At 41.5% G+C, this 17,349-nt stretch overlaps 1 protein-coding gene across 12 annotated transcripts in view; it reads left to right on the top strand.

Moving 5' to 3' along the window:
- Positions 1-17,349, top strand: part of WNK2 (WNK lysine deficient protein kinase 2) — a 146,269-nt gene that overhangs the window by 64,580 nt on the left and 64,340 nt on the right. For 11 of the 12 annotated variants that reach the window (XM_066614122.1, XM_066614120.1, XM_066614119.1 and 8 more), the window contains 4 exons: positions 448-736; positions 5,547-5,743; positions 11,606-11,758; positions 12,925-13,107. In XM_066614122.1, coding sequence (XP_066470219.1) covers positions 448-736; positions 5,547-5,743; positions 11,606-11,758; positions 12,925-13,107 — 822 coding nt within the window. The remainder of the gene's footprint in view (positions 1-447; positions 737-5,546; positions 5,744-11,605; positions 11,759-12,924; positions 13,108-17,349) is intronic. The other variant, XM_066614115.1, reaches the window with a different exon arrangement.

The following is a 17,349-nucleotide window of genomic DNA, read 5'->3' as shown; positions in this document are numbered from 1 at the left end:
CTGGCTATTTATGAAGCAGACATCTGAGATTATGTGAACTGCTTGCATACCAAATATGGTGGAAGTGGGCAATGGCTTTAATTTTTTCTTTAAATGCCCTACTTGTTAAAATCTGTTACGTTTAGGTAAGACAGACTACTGCTAACAATTAATCTTACATTGAAGGTCAAGTATCTTAGAGATAAATTTGATAATTTTCATATGTTTAAGTGGAATTATAGCTACTCAACTCAAATTATTATTTGTGGAAAAACTAAATGTATATTGCTGCATGCAGCATTGGTTTTACTACTGTCTCTTTGCTTTCTGAGAAACAAAGGTGACACATGTAATTTCAAGCACATAATAAACATATTTCCAAAAGAATCTAATAAATGCACACCTGTATGCATACACACACCTGGTATGTAGATTCCTGCTTGAAAATTTATTATGGTTTTCTTTCAGGTTGATGCTGGATTTTTTAATGAGAGTGATGTCAAAATAGTTGCAAAGTCAATACGTGACAGAGTAGCGTTAATACAGTGGAGAAGAGAGAGGATTTGGCCCCTGTTACAATCGGAGGATCAACGGGATTCTGAGAGTGCAGAAAAAGCAAAGATCCCACAAGCACAACAGGTTCAAGTTGCGTACCTTTCTCACACTGGTCATCACATCCTGTCAGAACCAGAAGAGCCTGAAGCTGACCAGCACATTTCTCAGCAGAATTTACCCACAAGTGTTACTTCACTTGCATGTAAGTCACGTACGTGTGTTGCATGTTGACAGAACTTTTAGTTGCAAAAGTATGTACATGAGTCCATAACATACAGGTAGTGATCAATGTATGTGAAAACTATTTCAGATCCAATAGAGACCGGCTGTTATGGTACCAACAAATTTGTACTGCACAAATCTTCACAAGTAAATTATGTTGGAAATGCTATGAGGAGGGAAAAAAAGGGTTGGTGTATGTTATCTGATTCCATGAGCTCCATTTATTCAGGAACAAATGAATAAAACATGTACTCATGTACTTAATGAGGATCAATAGTAGGCCACCTCTGAGTCTTATACCCTGCTCTGGCAGAGCAGTTTAAACTGCAATAGTGCAAGTTGTGACTTGCATTTATAATTTCTCCAGGGACTTTGATCCTGCCTTTCTGTCCCTTAAGGAACCCCAAAGCAGCTTACATTATTTTCACAAAAATATAATAATCAATATTATAATCGATTTAATATACAATACAGTGTGGGGTAGGACATGGCTTACTGAGCTATGTCCCCAGAATGAGTAAGTGGTGCCAAGATGATAAATAAGATGCTCTTCAATGGGGTTTATTCTCAAAGAGGGTTGTTTGGAGGGAATATGTCACCCACAGTTGGAACTAGGTCAAGTCTATAATAGTAAGCTTATAAGGTAAAGGTTTGCTACTAGGCTCTTCTGATTTCCACTTAAAGGGAGCTTCTGTGGAGGCACAAGAGGGAAGAGGTGCTAAGTCCCCTGCTCCTTTGAAGCTGTGGCAATCTGCTTCCTCTCAACTTGGGAGCCCTGGGGTGGCCCTTCAGCTTCTACCTATGGTCACTAGCTATTAAGTCTCTGGCCAAAAAACAAAACAAAAACTAAGGGGTTTATTCTTGAGGAAGCTCCCCTTCCTTCTGAGGCGATGGTCCTACTCCCCTCTTTCATCCAAAACCTTGCCTTTTTCATTCTCCCCCTTTCCTTATTCCTCCACCCATTCAAGATTGTTTCTCTCTCCACCGTCTTCCCTCTTACCTGTTCCAGGTCTGTTCTTCCTTCCATTCTATGGACTTTTCTGCTCCTACTTTCCCCCCTTCCTTTCTTCCATATCCATTTTTCTCGCACAGCCCCACCCATCTTTACTTTTCTGATCTTTTATCCTCCCTGCATCTTCTCTGGCTCTTCCGTCCCAGGATTTCCAGCAGCTGCTTGGCTGTTGGCACCTCCTGGTATCTCTTCACTCTCCTGCCAGTTGTACCACAGCTGGCTTGGAGGGTTCCCTGCAGCCAAGTTGGGGCTAATGCAGGGTGATGCTGCCTACAGAGCTAGATATACTCTTTGATAAGCAAGTAGAACTTTTATGGCGCAATCCTAACCCTCAGGTTAGGCCGGCACAAGTCACTTGTGCCGACCTGGGGGTGTCGCAAATGTGCTGTAAGTCACGCTTACGCCAACTTTAGAGTTGGAGAGGCCAGCTCAAGGAGTTGTGCTGGCCACTCCACACCGGATCCAGGTCCTGCAGGGTACGTTTGTGTCAGTCAACGCACGGATGTGGAGATGGCAGGGAGGAGGCGTTTTGGGGTGGGTGGAGAGTGGGAGGTTATGCCGGATCCTGACCCCGTTCTTGGGCAGCGTGGAGCAGCCTCTGGCTGCTCTGTTCTACTTGGATTTGCGCCACCTCCTGAGGTGGCGCAGATCCGAGTAGACCCTTTTGGGTCAGTGCAGCGTGACACGGGATAAGGGGAAAGCTTTTCCCTTGCCTTGAGTTGCGCCAGTTCTGGCTTCAGACTTGCGCTGGAGGCAGTTCAGGCCCGTCAGCCTGCCTGCTGCAGCGCAAGTTAGGATTGTGCCTTTAGCCATATAGTATCATATCAACTGGGAAACAGTTCACAAGTTTTGAATATGCGTGTGTGTATCTAGAAACAAGTTGCTGTCTAATCCCACTAACTCTTACTGTGTTTTCCAATATTAGTATTGTACCAACATAAGCAAAGACCTGCTGGATCAGGTGAAATGTTCATCTAGTCTAGCATGCATAGATGCTAGTAAATGAGCCATCTAGTTATGGCTATGTTATGGCTAGTTATGAGCCATCTATGGCTAGTTATGAGCCATCTAGTCTAGCATCCTGTTTTCCACCAGGATTTCTTACCAGTCATTCCTCATTCCCTGCCACCTTACCTGCATCAGTGGGTTCAAGATGCTCCTCTTGTGTGTGCGGGTAGGCTCTGGCTTTCCTGCCGGCACTCCAACAGTGTGTGACTCTGCACACTGCTGGAGCTGGTTTTGCAACTGCCATAAGGCAGGTAGCGCAGCTGGAACTAGGCTATAAATCTTGCCCACCCTTAATTGCCTTTTGCCTTATGCTCGACACCCCCCAAGCATTGTAGCTTTTTCTCTTAAGAAGGTTTTCTAGCCATCCGATCATCTTAGTTGTCCTCTTTTGCAGCTTTTCCAGCTCTGCAGTATCCTTCTTGAGCTGTGGCAACTCTAACTGTACACAGTATTCTGAAGGTGGCCATGCCACAGACTTGTAGAGGGATATTATAAGATTAACAGCCTTATTCTCCTTCCGTTTCCTAATGATCTCTGGCATGGAGTTTGCTTTCCTCACAGCTGCCACCATATGCTATTTGGATGCTTACATAGTGCTTTTTGTTTCTAAAAGCTCTATAAATAATTTCCTTTATGCTGCCTATGATATTCAAAGTGGGCAGAAATGTAGCTAAATAATTTAGCATCTCTACAACATGATGAGCCATAAAAAAATTTGAGTCTTGTCTTCCAGCTTTACTTTTGTATGGTTACACTCTTTCCCTCTGTGGTTGAAAATAATTCTTATAATGAGATTAAATTTACCTACTCTATAAATGTCCCTGCATTATTAAATAACCTAAGTCTTTCTATAAGAGATGAGCAAAACAAAGATTGGTTTTTTATTTTCTAAATACACAGTAGGAACATTAATTGCAGCATGAGCTTTTATCAATTTACAACCCAGTCCTATACTGGTAAAGCAGACAGCACCAGTTGTAAAAGGTGCTCCGGCTGCATGCTGGTGGGAAGATCAGTGGGAAGAGCCTTCCCACTGACTCCAGCAAATCTGGAGCCACCCACTGGTCTAGGCAAGATGGTGCAGTGGAGGGTTGGAGGAATGAGGGGAGGGGCAGATCAGTCCAGGAAGGGGTTGGGTTTGGCAGCAGTGGTAGTTGCTGAATCCTACTTTCTGAGTCCCGATTCTGTGGCACAGCTCCATGCAGACCTGTAATAGCTAAAAGTACCCAGAGGAGACCTCCTAGACTGCAGACCCACTGCAGACCTTTGGACTGCTCCCCCCAATTTGGTGCCGCAGCATCGCCATGGGCGGGGGAGGACACAATGGGATTGAGATCCTATTACCAAATATATTTATAAAGCCTACTTGATTCTGGCTCCTAACAGAAGGTCTGTTTAGCATCTTTTTTTATTATTATTTTTTGCACATTTATAAAATAGTTTAGTACATTAACACATTTGCAGCACAATCCTAGCTTATGCTGGAACAGGCAGGCCAGCTGGCCTGCACTGTATCTAGTGCGAGTTTTGGGCTGCAAGTGACTTCGCCCGGGGCAAGGGGAAACACTTCCCCTTACCCTGAGGAAAGTTGCTACAGCCCCAATAGGTCTACTCAGATCTGCACCACCTAAAGAGTGGTGCAGATTCGAGCAGAACCAAGCAGCCTGGAGCTGCTCCTCACTGCCCAGGAATGGGGTTAGAATCCGGCACAACTGCCAGGTCCTAGCCCCATCTCCTGACACCTGCCCATGGTCCTGCCCACTGTCCGCCCTCCCTCCACGCTGAAACACCTCAGAGTGACAGACCTCATGCTCCATTCAGAGCTGGTTGAATCTTAATAGAAAAGAAGCTCTTCATAGGAAAGAATTGGCAGTCTCAGTTTGAACAGAGCTTTGGATAGCACCTATAAATAAACCACTGTGACATTACATCTTAACTAGGTGTTATGGTGACCCAGCCTATCTGTTAAAAAGCAGATTGTGCTGAATTCCTATAAAGCCCAAAGTGAAAGCAATATAAAGTGAAGTAGGGGTATGTAGGAAAGGGATGCAAAACTCTTCCTTGTCTATACTTTCTTCCCCAGAAAAGGCTTTCCCCAAATTGTTGTATTCTTAGCAAGGGTTACTTCTGCTCTGAGTACTCATCAGGAGAAAAACAGCAAGGGAGAAGATATTTCAGGGGGAGAGGAATGAACCTCTCCCACTCTGCTCTTCAAATCACTTTCCATTTTGTGCTTATATGTGTTTGACAGCAACCCAATTCTAGCACACTGGTCTGCTGTAATTGCACCCAGTTTGTCCATCAAAATTTCAAATAGGGGAGCTAAAAAAAGAAAGAAAAAGAACTATAATCCAGTTTGGTTTTCCAGCAACACTCACTTAGCAAGGCTTCACTTGATGTTATAATTCAAGCACTGCAAGTGGAGTTTACAATAGTGTTGAAAACTAACTTCAACAGGAAACCTTCAGTGTGAGTACATCTGGTTGAGCATGGGAATACTGTATGAGTTTTGGTTGAGAAGGAAACAGTCTTTGCACAAATATAGTCATTTTATGTTCAGGAAAGGGAGCATCTGCACATCATCACGTTTCTCATCATATAGGCTGGCATATAGTGCAAACTTTTGAATTTGGAATCTGTGATATAAATCTGTCACTATTAAATCATGTTTATAATATTTGATTATATTGATATTGATATTTCAGTTGATATTGATATTTCAGTTGATATTGTACTTTTATTAATTATTGCTTTTTAAATCACTTTCCAGCTGATAGCACTTTTGACAGTGGTCAGGGTTCAACTGTGTATTCAGACTCCCAGAGCAGCCAGCAAAGTGTCATCTACTCATCTATGCCCGATGCAATACCTCCTGCTATTCAGAGGGTTTACAGCCCACCTCTCAGTGAAAGCCAGAATTTGCCCCATGGTGTTCAGCACTTGGGACCCTTCCAACAGCCTTCTGTGGTAAGTACAGTGGTTTGTGTTTTTTTTTTATGTTCATCATTTTCTGGAACCTCATATACAACCTTCTAAAATAAATAATCCTCCTTTGATACCAGATTGTATGTGCTGACTTCTAGTTTTCCTAGTCTATACTAATTGTGGTTTCATAAAATGTGTGTTATCCTATATTATATTTTTACCTAATGTACTCTGAATACACACATTTGGATTATGGATTTTTAGTTTTGCTGTGACTGCATTAAAATTTCTACACATACTTGTTTTAAGAATTATTTCATTTGTTGTGTTTTCTTGCTGTTTGTATAGCCATGTATTATTGTTCCTCCATTTGTTCAAGAACCTTTGGGGTCAGATATCTGTTCCAGCTGTGTGAAAGGCCAAGCAGCTGCTCTTTCTAGCTCTTTCCACGGACTGAATATTTCACAGAGGCGAAGAAGCACTTCTGTCGTAGAAGCTCCAAAGCCTAACAATCAGTGTTTGGCAAGGCATTCACACTTGTTCTCTTGTTCCTGTTACAACAATCTTGGCCAGCAAAACTTAATGGAACTATTGCTGGAAGAAGAACTGCAAGCAGTTGAACATAAACTTTTCAGTTTTTCCAATGACAGACCTGACCTTGTATGTTCCTCTTCGGAGACTACCAGAACACACAGCTCTTGTACTAACAGGTATTTGTCACCTGTGATGCACAGCACTGCCTGTAGCTGCCGTCGCCATAGTGATTCAGCAGTGTCTTTGTCACCAAGTATAATGCCTCTTCCAGCAGAGTTGCTGGGATCCAACTTGAAACGATTGCAGGAGGAGAAGAATGAATCAAGTGAATCACAGCTACAAGGAGTACAGCAGTCTTCAGGTTCTGCTGAGTTTATGCTTATTAAACCCACCTGTCAGGAGTGTTTGTCCCATCTGCTGCACTCTAGAGAAGTTCTGAACAAGCCTATATTAATGCATCTTAAATGTGCTATCCATTTACCTTCCTTCCTCTGTAATAATCTGGAGAACAGCTCTTCATCTCAATCACTTCATCAAGATACTAAGCCTCGAGGCAATAGTTTAGGTCACCCTTTATTAAACGAATCTTTACAGTACATAATTAACCACAAGTCTGTACTGGTGAGAAAGGAAAGTGTCACAGAAAAAGCCCTTTTTTCAGAGTTTATTTCTGAGCAAGCCAGTGTGCCTGAATGTGCCCAGTTCCGTCAAAAGCTTAGTCCAGATCAAACTTCCTTGATACAGAAGGACCAGCTGACTCAAGCAATACAGAGCAATGTGAGCAGCCTAGCTAGTGAAAAAGATATCAGTGATGTGGTAGGTGCAATTCCTCATTGCTTCCTTGTTTGATTAGAAGACTGAGCAATTTCAAGAATGTTGAATTTGTCCTGTTTAACGTGGAATGACTCTCAATCCATTAGAAAAGTTACGCTTGCCCTACTTTCCCCTCTTGTTTCAAATGCCTGAAACGACACCTAAACTGTACTTAGTTGGAATGGTCCCATGAATTCCATGACAACATCATGTTTTTAATCCAGGTGGAAACAAAAAAATCATTGGAATTTGTATCCAGTGTTGCAATAATTCACCATATAAATACCACATTGTGGGTTTGTCTCAATTTGCTGCTTTTTTGTATAAAACTTTGCAGCTTTGATTGACTAATGATTGAGCTTTGTAGCAGTGTGTGTAAGAGCCAACTCTATCCTTGTTATTCCTCTGATTTTAATGTCCTTGGTAAACTATGAATGTAACAATCATTATAATAATGTATAGTTTTTAAAACAGAATATTTACAAAATATATACTTAATCTGTAGTCATCACAACAGTTTTCCTGAATTGTAGTGTGATTTTAAATTTTGCTTAATTAGCCTACTTCAGTAGATATATTATGAGATGGCTTACTGAAAGCTTATTTCAATAATGTTAAATAAGGCTGCAATCCTGTACACATTCAACCTAGAATTCCCCATTGAACTCAGTGGGACTTAACATGAATAGAATTGTACTGTAAGCCTCCTCTATAGAAAAGAACCAGCAAGTCTTGCAAATATAATTTTATAGATACAGTATGTGGCTTTCTGCCTCACTTTTTCACTCAGCGCTGTTTTCAGTGTGTTTTATCCCTATAGCGGGGCATACTTATTCCTCCTTTTCTGAATGGGCTGTTCTTTATCAACCTCATGCACTGAATATTAATCTAGTGCTCAACCAGTTTTTTTTAAATTATTTCATTAAAAATACAAAAAAATTCTTTACACCTATCAGCTTATTAATAGTTTCCATTCCTAACATAGTACTCATCAATGAATGTATGTGTTTAGTTTTTGAAAAAAAGATTTGTTAGCAGTTGATTCAGTTTCTCCAGTAGAAAAGAACCCATTTTGGTCATTTACCTGCTTTTCCTCAAATTAAGGTTATAGTTCCTGTATGCATCTTTCCCCCTCCCGCCCATATAGTTATTCTTACTATGAATTTCTTATAAGTGTGTAAGCTGTTCTGGTAGTGGGGTCTATTGATTAAAGAAAGTTATTTAAATGAACACTTCTCTGAAGCCAACCTCTAAAGTTGCAGTGCCTTGGGGGAAATATATTTGGCACCCATCAGCTCAGGAACTGATTTATTTGAACAAGCTGCATCTAGGGCAAGGGTGTCAAACATGTTTTATACAGAGGGCCATAGTTAGTATTCATGATGCCTGCTGAGGGCCAGAAGTGACATCATTAAGCAGAAAGTGACGTCATTAAGCAGATGGTAGCCAGACATAAGCACTTGTTCTCACATAGAAACTCATTAGTTGCAAATGACAGAAAAGAAAATGTGCAAATCTTGTCTATATTTTCAAGATATGAGAAAGCCCAATTATCAAGCTGGAAAAGCCCACTTATAATGGGGGCTGATTAATTGCTTCTGGGGACCGCATTTGGCCTGTGGGCCTTACGTTTGACACCCCTACTCTAGGGGATAAGTGCTTTATCTACCTTTTTTCCCTGCCTTTTTAGGCTCATTCTAATTATCTAGGGAAGAAAAGGTCACAATATAGTCTATTATTGCAGTAAATAATCTTACCACTTTTTACTGGTACTTTTTAGTAGTAAAAAATAGTAGGTTTTTTTGGTAGTACAAAGTACCACTTTTTTACTTACCATTTTTTTTGAAGCACCTTTTATTGCCTCAACCAGCAATAACTGTGAATGAGGCTGATCTTTTTCTTCATCCGCTTTGTAGTGCCCAAACTTCTTTGTTCTTCCTAAGTTTTCTGTTTACTCTTTGAAAGTTTGATTTTTACCGCTTGTTATTTTATTGCAATACTTTATGTATGTATAGTTTGTATGTTTGTATTTTTCTTGAGAAAAAGCTTTGAAGATCATAGTGGATTTGAAAGGGAGATTAGAAATAAATAAAAATAAACAAAAAAAGCACTTGGATTCTCTGTTATGACAGAAGTACAGTGTTATCCAGGAAAACAATTGCTGCAGTTGCATGCGGTAACCTAACCTCAGGGTGTCTGCATACTAGAAATTTATTGTAGCATCCTGTAGAGGCTTGTGAGTTATATTGTGAGTGCCTGAAGGATCACAGGCTAGCTTGGAGGCTTCCAACTGCTTTTCCTTATCCTCACGGTCATAACTCTTGTATTTGTTTTCTCAGGCTATTCTGTACATTCCGGCCTTCAGCATCAAAGCCTGGGTGGTGGTTGTTTTGTTCTTTAGTATAATGCGGGTCCATTCAATCTGTTAATCAATGTCCTCATTTCTGGAACAGCTACATTGTTGTCATTAGATGAGTGGTCCTCTGAGTTGTTCCCAGCAGAGCTTGTCTGTTCAAACTAGAGATGTGAAGGACCAGCAAAGAAATGAGACTGACATTTTTCAAGGCACTCTTCTTTCAATCTTTCTAATGGAAAATTGCAAAAACTTGGGAAACATTGACAATATCTCCTGTGATGTATTTTCAGTTTTAAAATTATGATTGAAATGCTTTTAAAGACATGATTTTAACTTTGTTTTAGCTGCTCTTTGGAAATATACATGTCAAATCAAGAACAAGCTAACATAAAAACAAAGAAACTTGTTGCAGTCCATGTCATCTTTGGTTTGGTGTCATCAAAATGGCAACCACTGTATCCTGCAGGCAATGGGAAGCCATTGGAGGTCTCAGTCTCTGCAGTGGGGTTCTTCAAGCCTGCACCAGCTAATTTGCTGGTGCAGACCCAAGGAGCTCTGTGTCAGGCTTGCAGGTCTGACCCAGAGCTTTTGATCTGGTGGAGGAGGGCTCCACCGGTCCCACCTCCCTCCTGGGCTGGTCCCTCTCACATTTTGCCCTTATCCCCCTATAGTTCTGCCTTCCATGCCTTTCTCCTGCCCTCCTCCTGTGAGACTGCCAGCTGCACTGTGGAGTCGTCTTCCTGACACAGAGGCCCAGCATCCACTGATGCTGGCCCAGCACCAACATTCCCTCCTCGCCAGTGTGGTAAACATACTTTAGGCAGCTTTATGAAACCTAGTGCCGGAGCTGGGTTCCAGGACCCATGGTACAAGGCCACAGGATTGGACTTTCAGAAACCTTGCATATGTTGGAGGTGTCTTTCCTTTGTGACACGGCAGATGTCTATCCTATAATACAATTCAGCCCATACTCACACCAGTGTTGCCTGTTCCACCTGAGTAATAGCCGTGGTAATGTGTTGTTTCAGTTCAATTAAATCTTGGGGTAGGAGCAGCAGAGGTGTCTTGTCATTAATCTAGCGCCAGAGGAAATTGAGCATGAAAGTGCCATTGAACTGCAATAATGGATTGTTTTCACAGACAGGTATGCCCCAGTATCCAGGGGTGTTCCATCCCAGACCCCCACAGTTAGCTGAAACCGCAGATACCAGGCAATACCCCCGGGTGAGGATACAATTCCTCTCGCTCCCCTCACTTCTGGAGGGTCTTCTCAGCCAAGCAGACATTTATCCCAGCAGACATTCATCTGCAGCTTCTGCTGGGCTCAGAGTGAATCTGACAGTAAAAAAGAAAAAAAAGTGACTTCTGGTTTCTCTGTGAAACTAGAAGTGATGCTTTTAATGCCTTATAAGGCATTAGGAGGCCCAGGGAAGCCCTCCCAACTGTGGTGATTTGTGGTCATCCCAGTGTCACCTCTAAAAACCAAAAGTTGCAGGGTTTTGTTTTGCAATGGATAATGGTGACATTAATAATATTAATATTAATATTAGCTCAATTTGTATTTTGCCTTTCTCCCTGAAGGGCGTCCAAGGGGGCTATAGATAAAAGACCATTCATTATAGATAAATGATCATTTCATGTCCAGTTAATAAAAACTTATTTTGTTTTCTGTAATGTTGATAATGTCAGTTGTCAATTCCTCACCCTGATTTTCCCAATTGGCAAAAATCCAATATATATTTTGCTTTGCTCTTAAACTGTGCATTTTGTTGAGTAACACTTTAGTATATTTATTTATAATTCATAAATACATCAAACAGTACAATTATGTGCTAAATCATACACACATTTCATATTTTAAAATTGAAAAATGAGAAATGCATCACTCCAATTAGTTACAGAAAAATTTGTTGTTCGAAGAAAATAAAGCCTCCCAGTGTATTCCAGTACTAAAAGAATGAGTTCCATTTCCTTGAGTGTCTTCATATTCTTACACTGGGAAAGTAAGTTTAGGAATAAGAAATTAATTTTTCAATTTTTCCCAAAATTTCATTTTGCTCTCCAAACAGGGAAAAAAAAAAATTCACCATGTGAATTTAATGTTTCTGGAAATTTTACATCTCTAGTTCTGAAAGTCATGAGTTTTAGAAAAACAATATTCTACAAAAGTAATTCTTTTTTTTTTTTTCCTTTTCCTTTAGCCTGGACTTCAAGTAGTTCAGGCTCCACCTGGTGTTGTCTCTCAGCATCCACAACATTATCAAGAACCAGCAATTCCATTCCCTGTTGGCCATCCCACCTCAGCTGCCCCCATGCAAATGAGACAACCTCAGCCGATCATAGCCAGCCAGCAGGTGAGAATGTACATTTTCTGTCTTTGGGGTATGATACTGGATTGACCATAGGCACATTCTTAACCTGTATTTCAGGTTTACTTGTGAATTACAACAAATATGCTGAAAGTCTTCCTTGCAGCTGTACAAATGCTTAGTGCAAGATGCTATATATGCATGCCATTTAATCTAAACAACAGGGAGAGGTAAAATGACTTATTACAGTTACACAAAATCCCATCACTCCCTTTTTTGCTTCTCTCTAACTCTGTCCTCCAAACCCAACACAGATGTGGGGTACTGGAAAAATGAATCAGTGAGCAAAAGTGATGAAGCAATAGTGATAGGCAAGAATGACTCTCTCTCTCTCTCTCTCTCTCTCTCTCTCACACACACACACACACACACACACACACACACACACACACACACACACACACACACACACAATTTGTCACTTCTGTCCTCCTCCTCCTCAGACATGACTGCGTGCAGGTGGTGGTATTTCACAGATTAAAGGTGGAATTATAAAACAGACATTGCCTATGCTGCACACTAGTGTGTACAGGTCATTTTGGAACCCATTCATTTTTATTATTAAATCTTGAATTCATCCTATCATTCATCTGGTGTATTCAAATTACTTTTCAGACTCATTTGTAGGGTTTAAAAATGTATTTCCCTATCTTGTGCTATTAGTTAGCAGAGCAACTGGTTGTGGGAGCAACAATAGAGCCTTTCAGAACTCATTTTTTCCTGATGGCTGTCATTTGTTTTAATGGTACTGGCTCGGATGATGCTGTGTTCTGGGGTAGTGTGTTATTCAACATGGCATTCCCCAGAAGCCAACTGCACTGATTAGGTTCTACCAATGCTGCTGGAAAGATAATGGCCCACCTGTTCCACGTAAGTTCTGAATAGGAATTCAAAAAAGAGTCCCACTGTATCCATTCATGGCTTCTTTAGAACACTGGGCATTTGTTTTTCTGTAGCACTTGCTACCTATCATAACCTCTGGTCAAGCCAAGTTTGCAGGTTTTCATACTACCTCAGTCAGTGTATCTGGAAAAACACTTCTTACCAGAATTGTTCCTGTACCTACTGGATAGTGCCTCTGACAGATAAATCATCTTACTGTTTACTCTCAATGCAGTTGAGGGACTGACATGCATTCCTTTTTTCCGTAGCAGCAATCTGTTCCGTCTCCAGTTCCTCTACAGCAAGTTCTAGCCAGCCAGACCATTTGCCCAGCACAGCAGGCGCCTCAGTTATTGCCCCAGTATCAAACCCCTACTTCTCAGGTGGCAGCTACCAGTACATCACTGGCACCTTTACAGATTCCCCCTGTGCAGCCGCTTCCACCTGGCCAGGTAAGTTGACCTGAAAATTCAATGAAGACTCTTTTTTTAATTAGAAAAAATTCATGTTGATAGAGTTTCACAGCTAATAGTTGATATGACAGTCTACTATTTTCTTATGATTTTGAGAAATTTGCATTTTGTTAAGACTCGATAAATCAGTTATTTTCAACCTTTTTTGCCTCACGGCGCATTGACAAGGTACTAAAATTGTCAAGGCATGCCATCAGTTTTTTGACAATTGACAAGGCACACCATGCTGTTGTTGGGGGGGGGGGTTCACCTCCCTCAATGGCCCTACTAATAAATAAGCCTCCCCCAAACTCATACAGCACACCTGCAGACCATTCGCAGCACACCAGTGTGCCATGGCACACTTTTAGCATAGCATATTTACTTTTAGCATAGTAGTATTTTTTAGCGAGGCCCATTTTGGTTAATATTAGCTGCTTGGGCTTTTATTTCTCCTTCAGCTTTGACTGCCAGACCCTAAATAGATTCACAGCAATTTCTCTAAGCATCCTAAATATCCTCCCATCCCAAAAGTGCTCTCAGTAAGGATGCTGGGGAAGAGGAACCATTCTAGAGTGGTGATTGCAGTTCATAAATTCTGGTCAAGCAATGATATGACAAAGGCAAAAATAAGAGTAATTTCATCATTGTTTAGGACAGGGGTCTCCAAACCCCAGCCTGGGGGCCAGATGCGGCCCATGACAAGCCTCTATCCGGCTTGTCCCCTATTCTCTTGTCCCCTGAAAGCCTCTGGCCCACTCAACTGTACATGACCAGAGCTATGCTCTGGTTGTGTCTGGAGGGTATTCTGAGGGCCATTTATTCACTCATGTAAGTTCCATCTCTAATTTATTTATTTAAATTTTATATTCAAATTTTTTTTCCAGCCCTCAACACCATGCCAGATATTTGATGTGGCCCTCTGGCCAAAAAGTTTGGAGACCCCTGGTTTAGGAGTCAGCTTAGTACAGGGGCAGGGACCAAAGATAGCAGCAGCAGCAGGAGCAAATGCAGCTCTTTCTTTGCTTCATAAGGATCAGTTCCCACTCAGCTCTGATATCCATGTGCCTTAGCAATATGCAATTCTAAGCAACAATGAACCCTAGGAATTTACCGTAAGTAAAGCCCTAGGAATCTCTGTACAAAAGTCTCTCCCCCTTACATGTACTTTCTCTTCAGAACCTTTCAACTCCATATTTCTAATACCATTGAGTGTAAGGTTGAATTGTGCTACTGGTAAGCATGTCTTTCTTTTGGAAACTATTATAATACTTCATATACAAACCTTTGTATACATGTATCTAAAAACACAAGAAAAGCCCAAATGGATCAGGCCAAAAGCCCATCTAGTCCTTGCTCCTACATCTCATAGTGACCCACCAGATGCCTCAGGGAGCACACAGACATCAGGTTACCTGCATCCTGGTGCCCTCTCTCGCATCTGACATTCTGAGGTAATCTAATCACACACACTCTCTCTCTCCCTCTCGCACACGCTGTATTTCATGGCCTGTCGGCTCCACTGTGTTCCTCCACTGTGTTCCTCCTCACCCATTTGTGTTTATATACTGTATATATATCTGCCAACTAAAGAGAACACTTCATGCATCTGATAAAAGTGGGCTCGAGTCCATATATGGTTATGCCACAATAAATTTATTAGTCTTTAAGACATCACATGACATTTTTTTGCATTTCCTAAAGGTTTACCTAAAGATCTGAAGTAGATATTTGGTGTGAAAGAAACCCAGACATGGGGTAAAGCAAAAAGGGGCAGAAAAACAATGCATTTAACCCAATGAGATGATCAAAGGAAGGCAAGCAAAGAAAGCAGAACGATGGGAAGCAATAAGGGAAGATATATTCTGGCCCTTTCAAAGAAATGATGTTATTTACTTTCCTTTTTCTCCATTAGCTTTTAATTTTCCTTTACAGTGCAATCCTATCTTGCACTGGGTCAGGCAGGCCAGGAGGCTTGCTCTGTATCCAGCACGGGATAGAGTGCCAAAGTGGCTCAGCCAGAGGTAAGGGGAAATTCTTCCCCTTACTTCATAGCAAATAATGGGAAAGGGGAAATTCTTCCCCTTACCCCAGGGTAAGCCACTGCAGCCCTTATGGGTCTCCTCAGACTTGCACCACCTCAGCAGGTGGCACAGGTTCAAGGATAGCAGAGCGGCTTGCAGCTGCTCCGCGCTGCTTGGAAATAGGGGGTTGAGATCCAGCATAACAGCCGGATCCAGCTCCTCCTCCTGCTCCCCACCCTCCCCCTGCCCCGGAACACCTCTGTCCCGCCTCCTCCCCACCCTCCCCGGACCCCTGCGTTGGCCAAGCTCAGCCAATGCAACTTACTTGGGGGAAGCTGCTGCAGAGGCTGAATGTAGCCTCTGTGCTCCAGCTCACCTCCGTGCACTGGCACAACATCCTCCTGAGGAAGCGCAAGCATGCTTTACGGCACATCTACGACCCTCCTAGGCTGGTGCAAAGGAATTGCGCCAACCTAACATGAAGTTTGGATTGTACCCTAAATTGTTTTATTTTGAGCTAAGTTGAACTGATGGGACTGATGGATTGCAATAACTACAAATTCTGCATTTTTTCTCTGTGTGGGATGATAAAACTTTTACAGAAAATGATATTTTGGTGGGGGGCTCAAGCTCTTACTTTTGCTACCCACCTCCTTTCCATTTCTCCACTAGTCCCCTCCATTAGTCTAGTGGTGTTTTCAATTTTAAATCTGAGCCAGTTGTTGCGCCTCATTATTTACTGATGAAGTAGGATAAAGTCAATCTTGGGTATTAAGTATAGTATACAGGAATGTTTTAAGTAAGCTTTCGGATAAACACAAAAGGTACACAATTAGCATGTACAAAGGCTTTTCAGCTCCCTGATCCTGTTCACATTGCCTGAAAAATCATCCAGAAGAGGATCCTCTCCAGCAGCATTACACAGGGCACAAAAAGTGTTGTTGGGAAGGGCAGTTGCAACACACATTTATTGTGTGTGTGTGGAATTACCTTGTGCACACACAAGTGTCTTTTGAATCCTAGTCCACCAAAAAAAGTCCCAACCTTTTTGTACCTCTGTGTGTGTGTGTGGGGGGGGGGGAGATACAGTGAGTTGATAATTAAAAGCATAGGTTAGCAGGAGGAACTGTTACACCAGCCACTCTCCTTATTTGTCAACCAAAAAGGAAAAAAAAAGATCCTCAGAAAAAGTCAAAACACAAAGGAGGCAAATGAATGAGATAAATGTTGTCTGAGGTTATTTTCAGTTCTGATTCCATTAATGTTGGCATTGAATATTATAAATTTCACTTGCTGTTAAATCCTATGTCAACTTAAATTTAGTATTCCAGGATTTTAAAAACAATTAAAATATTTTCTCCGCTTAATAGGTAATAGAGGTCATAAACCAATGCTGTAATCTTCAACACACTTACCTGGGACTGAATCCTAGTGATCAAAGTGGGAATTACTTCTGAGTAAACAAGCATAGAATTTCACTGCAAGAAGCATAATATAAATTTGCTTGGATGCCCTAGACACAGAATATTGCAGAATTTTTTCTTCTCTAATAAATGTTATCACAGTAGTCTGCAATGGTATATGTGTGGGGGACGACGACAACAGCATAACTTGCAAAACATAATCTAAACTCGAAACACAATTGCCCACTTATTTTTTTCTGCTTTCTTATTTTCTTCTTGCCGTCTTCTATGCCCCCGGTGATTTTTCTTTCTGTGCCCTGCTGATTTAACATTTCCCCCATATGGAAGTTTTTGTCTTACCTTCTTTTTTTAAGCAGCAGAGTTTACATGTGCCATGGCCTCTCTCTCCCTTCATCCCAAATCCTAGCCAATTTTCCAGTACTGGCATAGCTGTGCCAATGGGATGTGTGTTGCATCCTGCAGTTGGGTGGCAGTCATGGAGCCCTCCTCAAGGTAAGGGAATGTTTCTTTCCTTATCTCGGAGTGGCATTGCCCTTATGTCGGTGCTGGGAAGTGGGTTAGGATTGCTCCTTCATTTGTCTTCTCTTTCTTCACAATTAAGGCTTCTTCAGCTGTGATCAACATAAAGTTCTATATTCTAGAGCAGTGGTTCCCAACATTTTTTCCCTTGTGTACCCCTTGGCAGCCCATTTCCATAAATTGTAACCCTTATATTATCAAAATCTTTGTAATTAATATAGTTGCTGTTAATTCAAATGTATATGTTTTCAACTACTGATCCACATATCATAATA

The sequence above is a fragment of the Tiliqua scincoides genome, chromosome 2, assembly GCF_035046505.1.
Source record: "Tiliqua scincoides isolate rTilSci1 chromosome 2, rTilSci1.hap2, whole genome shotgun sequence".
NCBI lineage: Eukaryota > Metazoa > Chordata > Lepidosauria > Squamata > Scincidae > Tiliqua > Tiliqua scincoides.
Note: the sequence above shows the minus strand (reverse complement) of the source record. Positions and strands in the feature narration are given on the sequence as shown.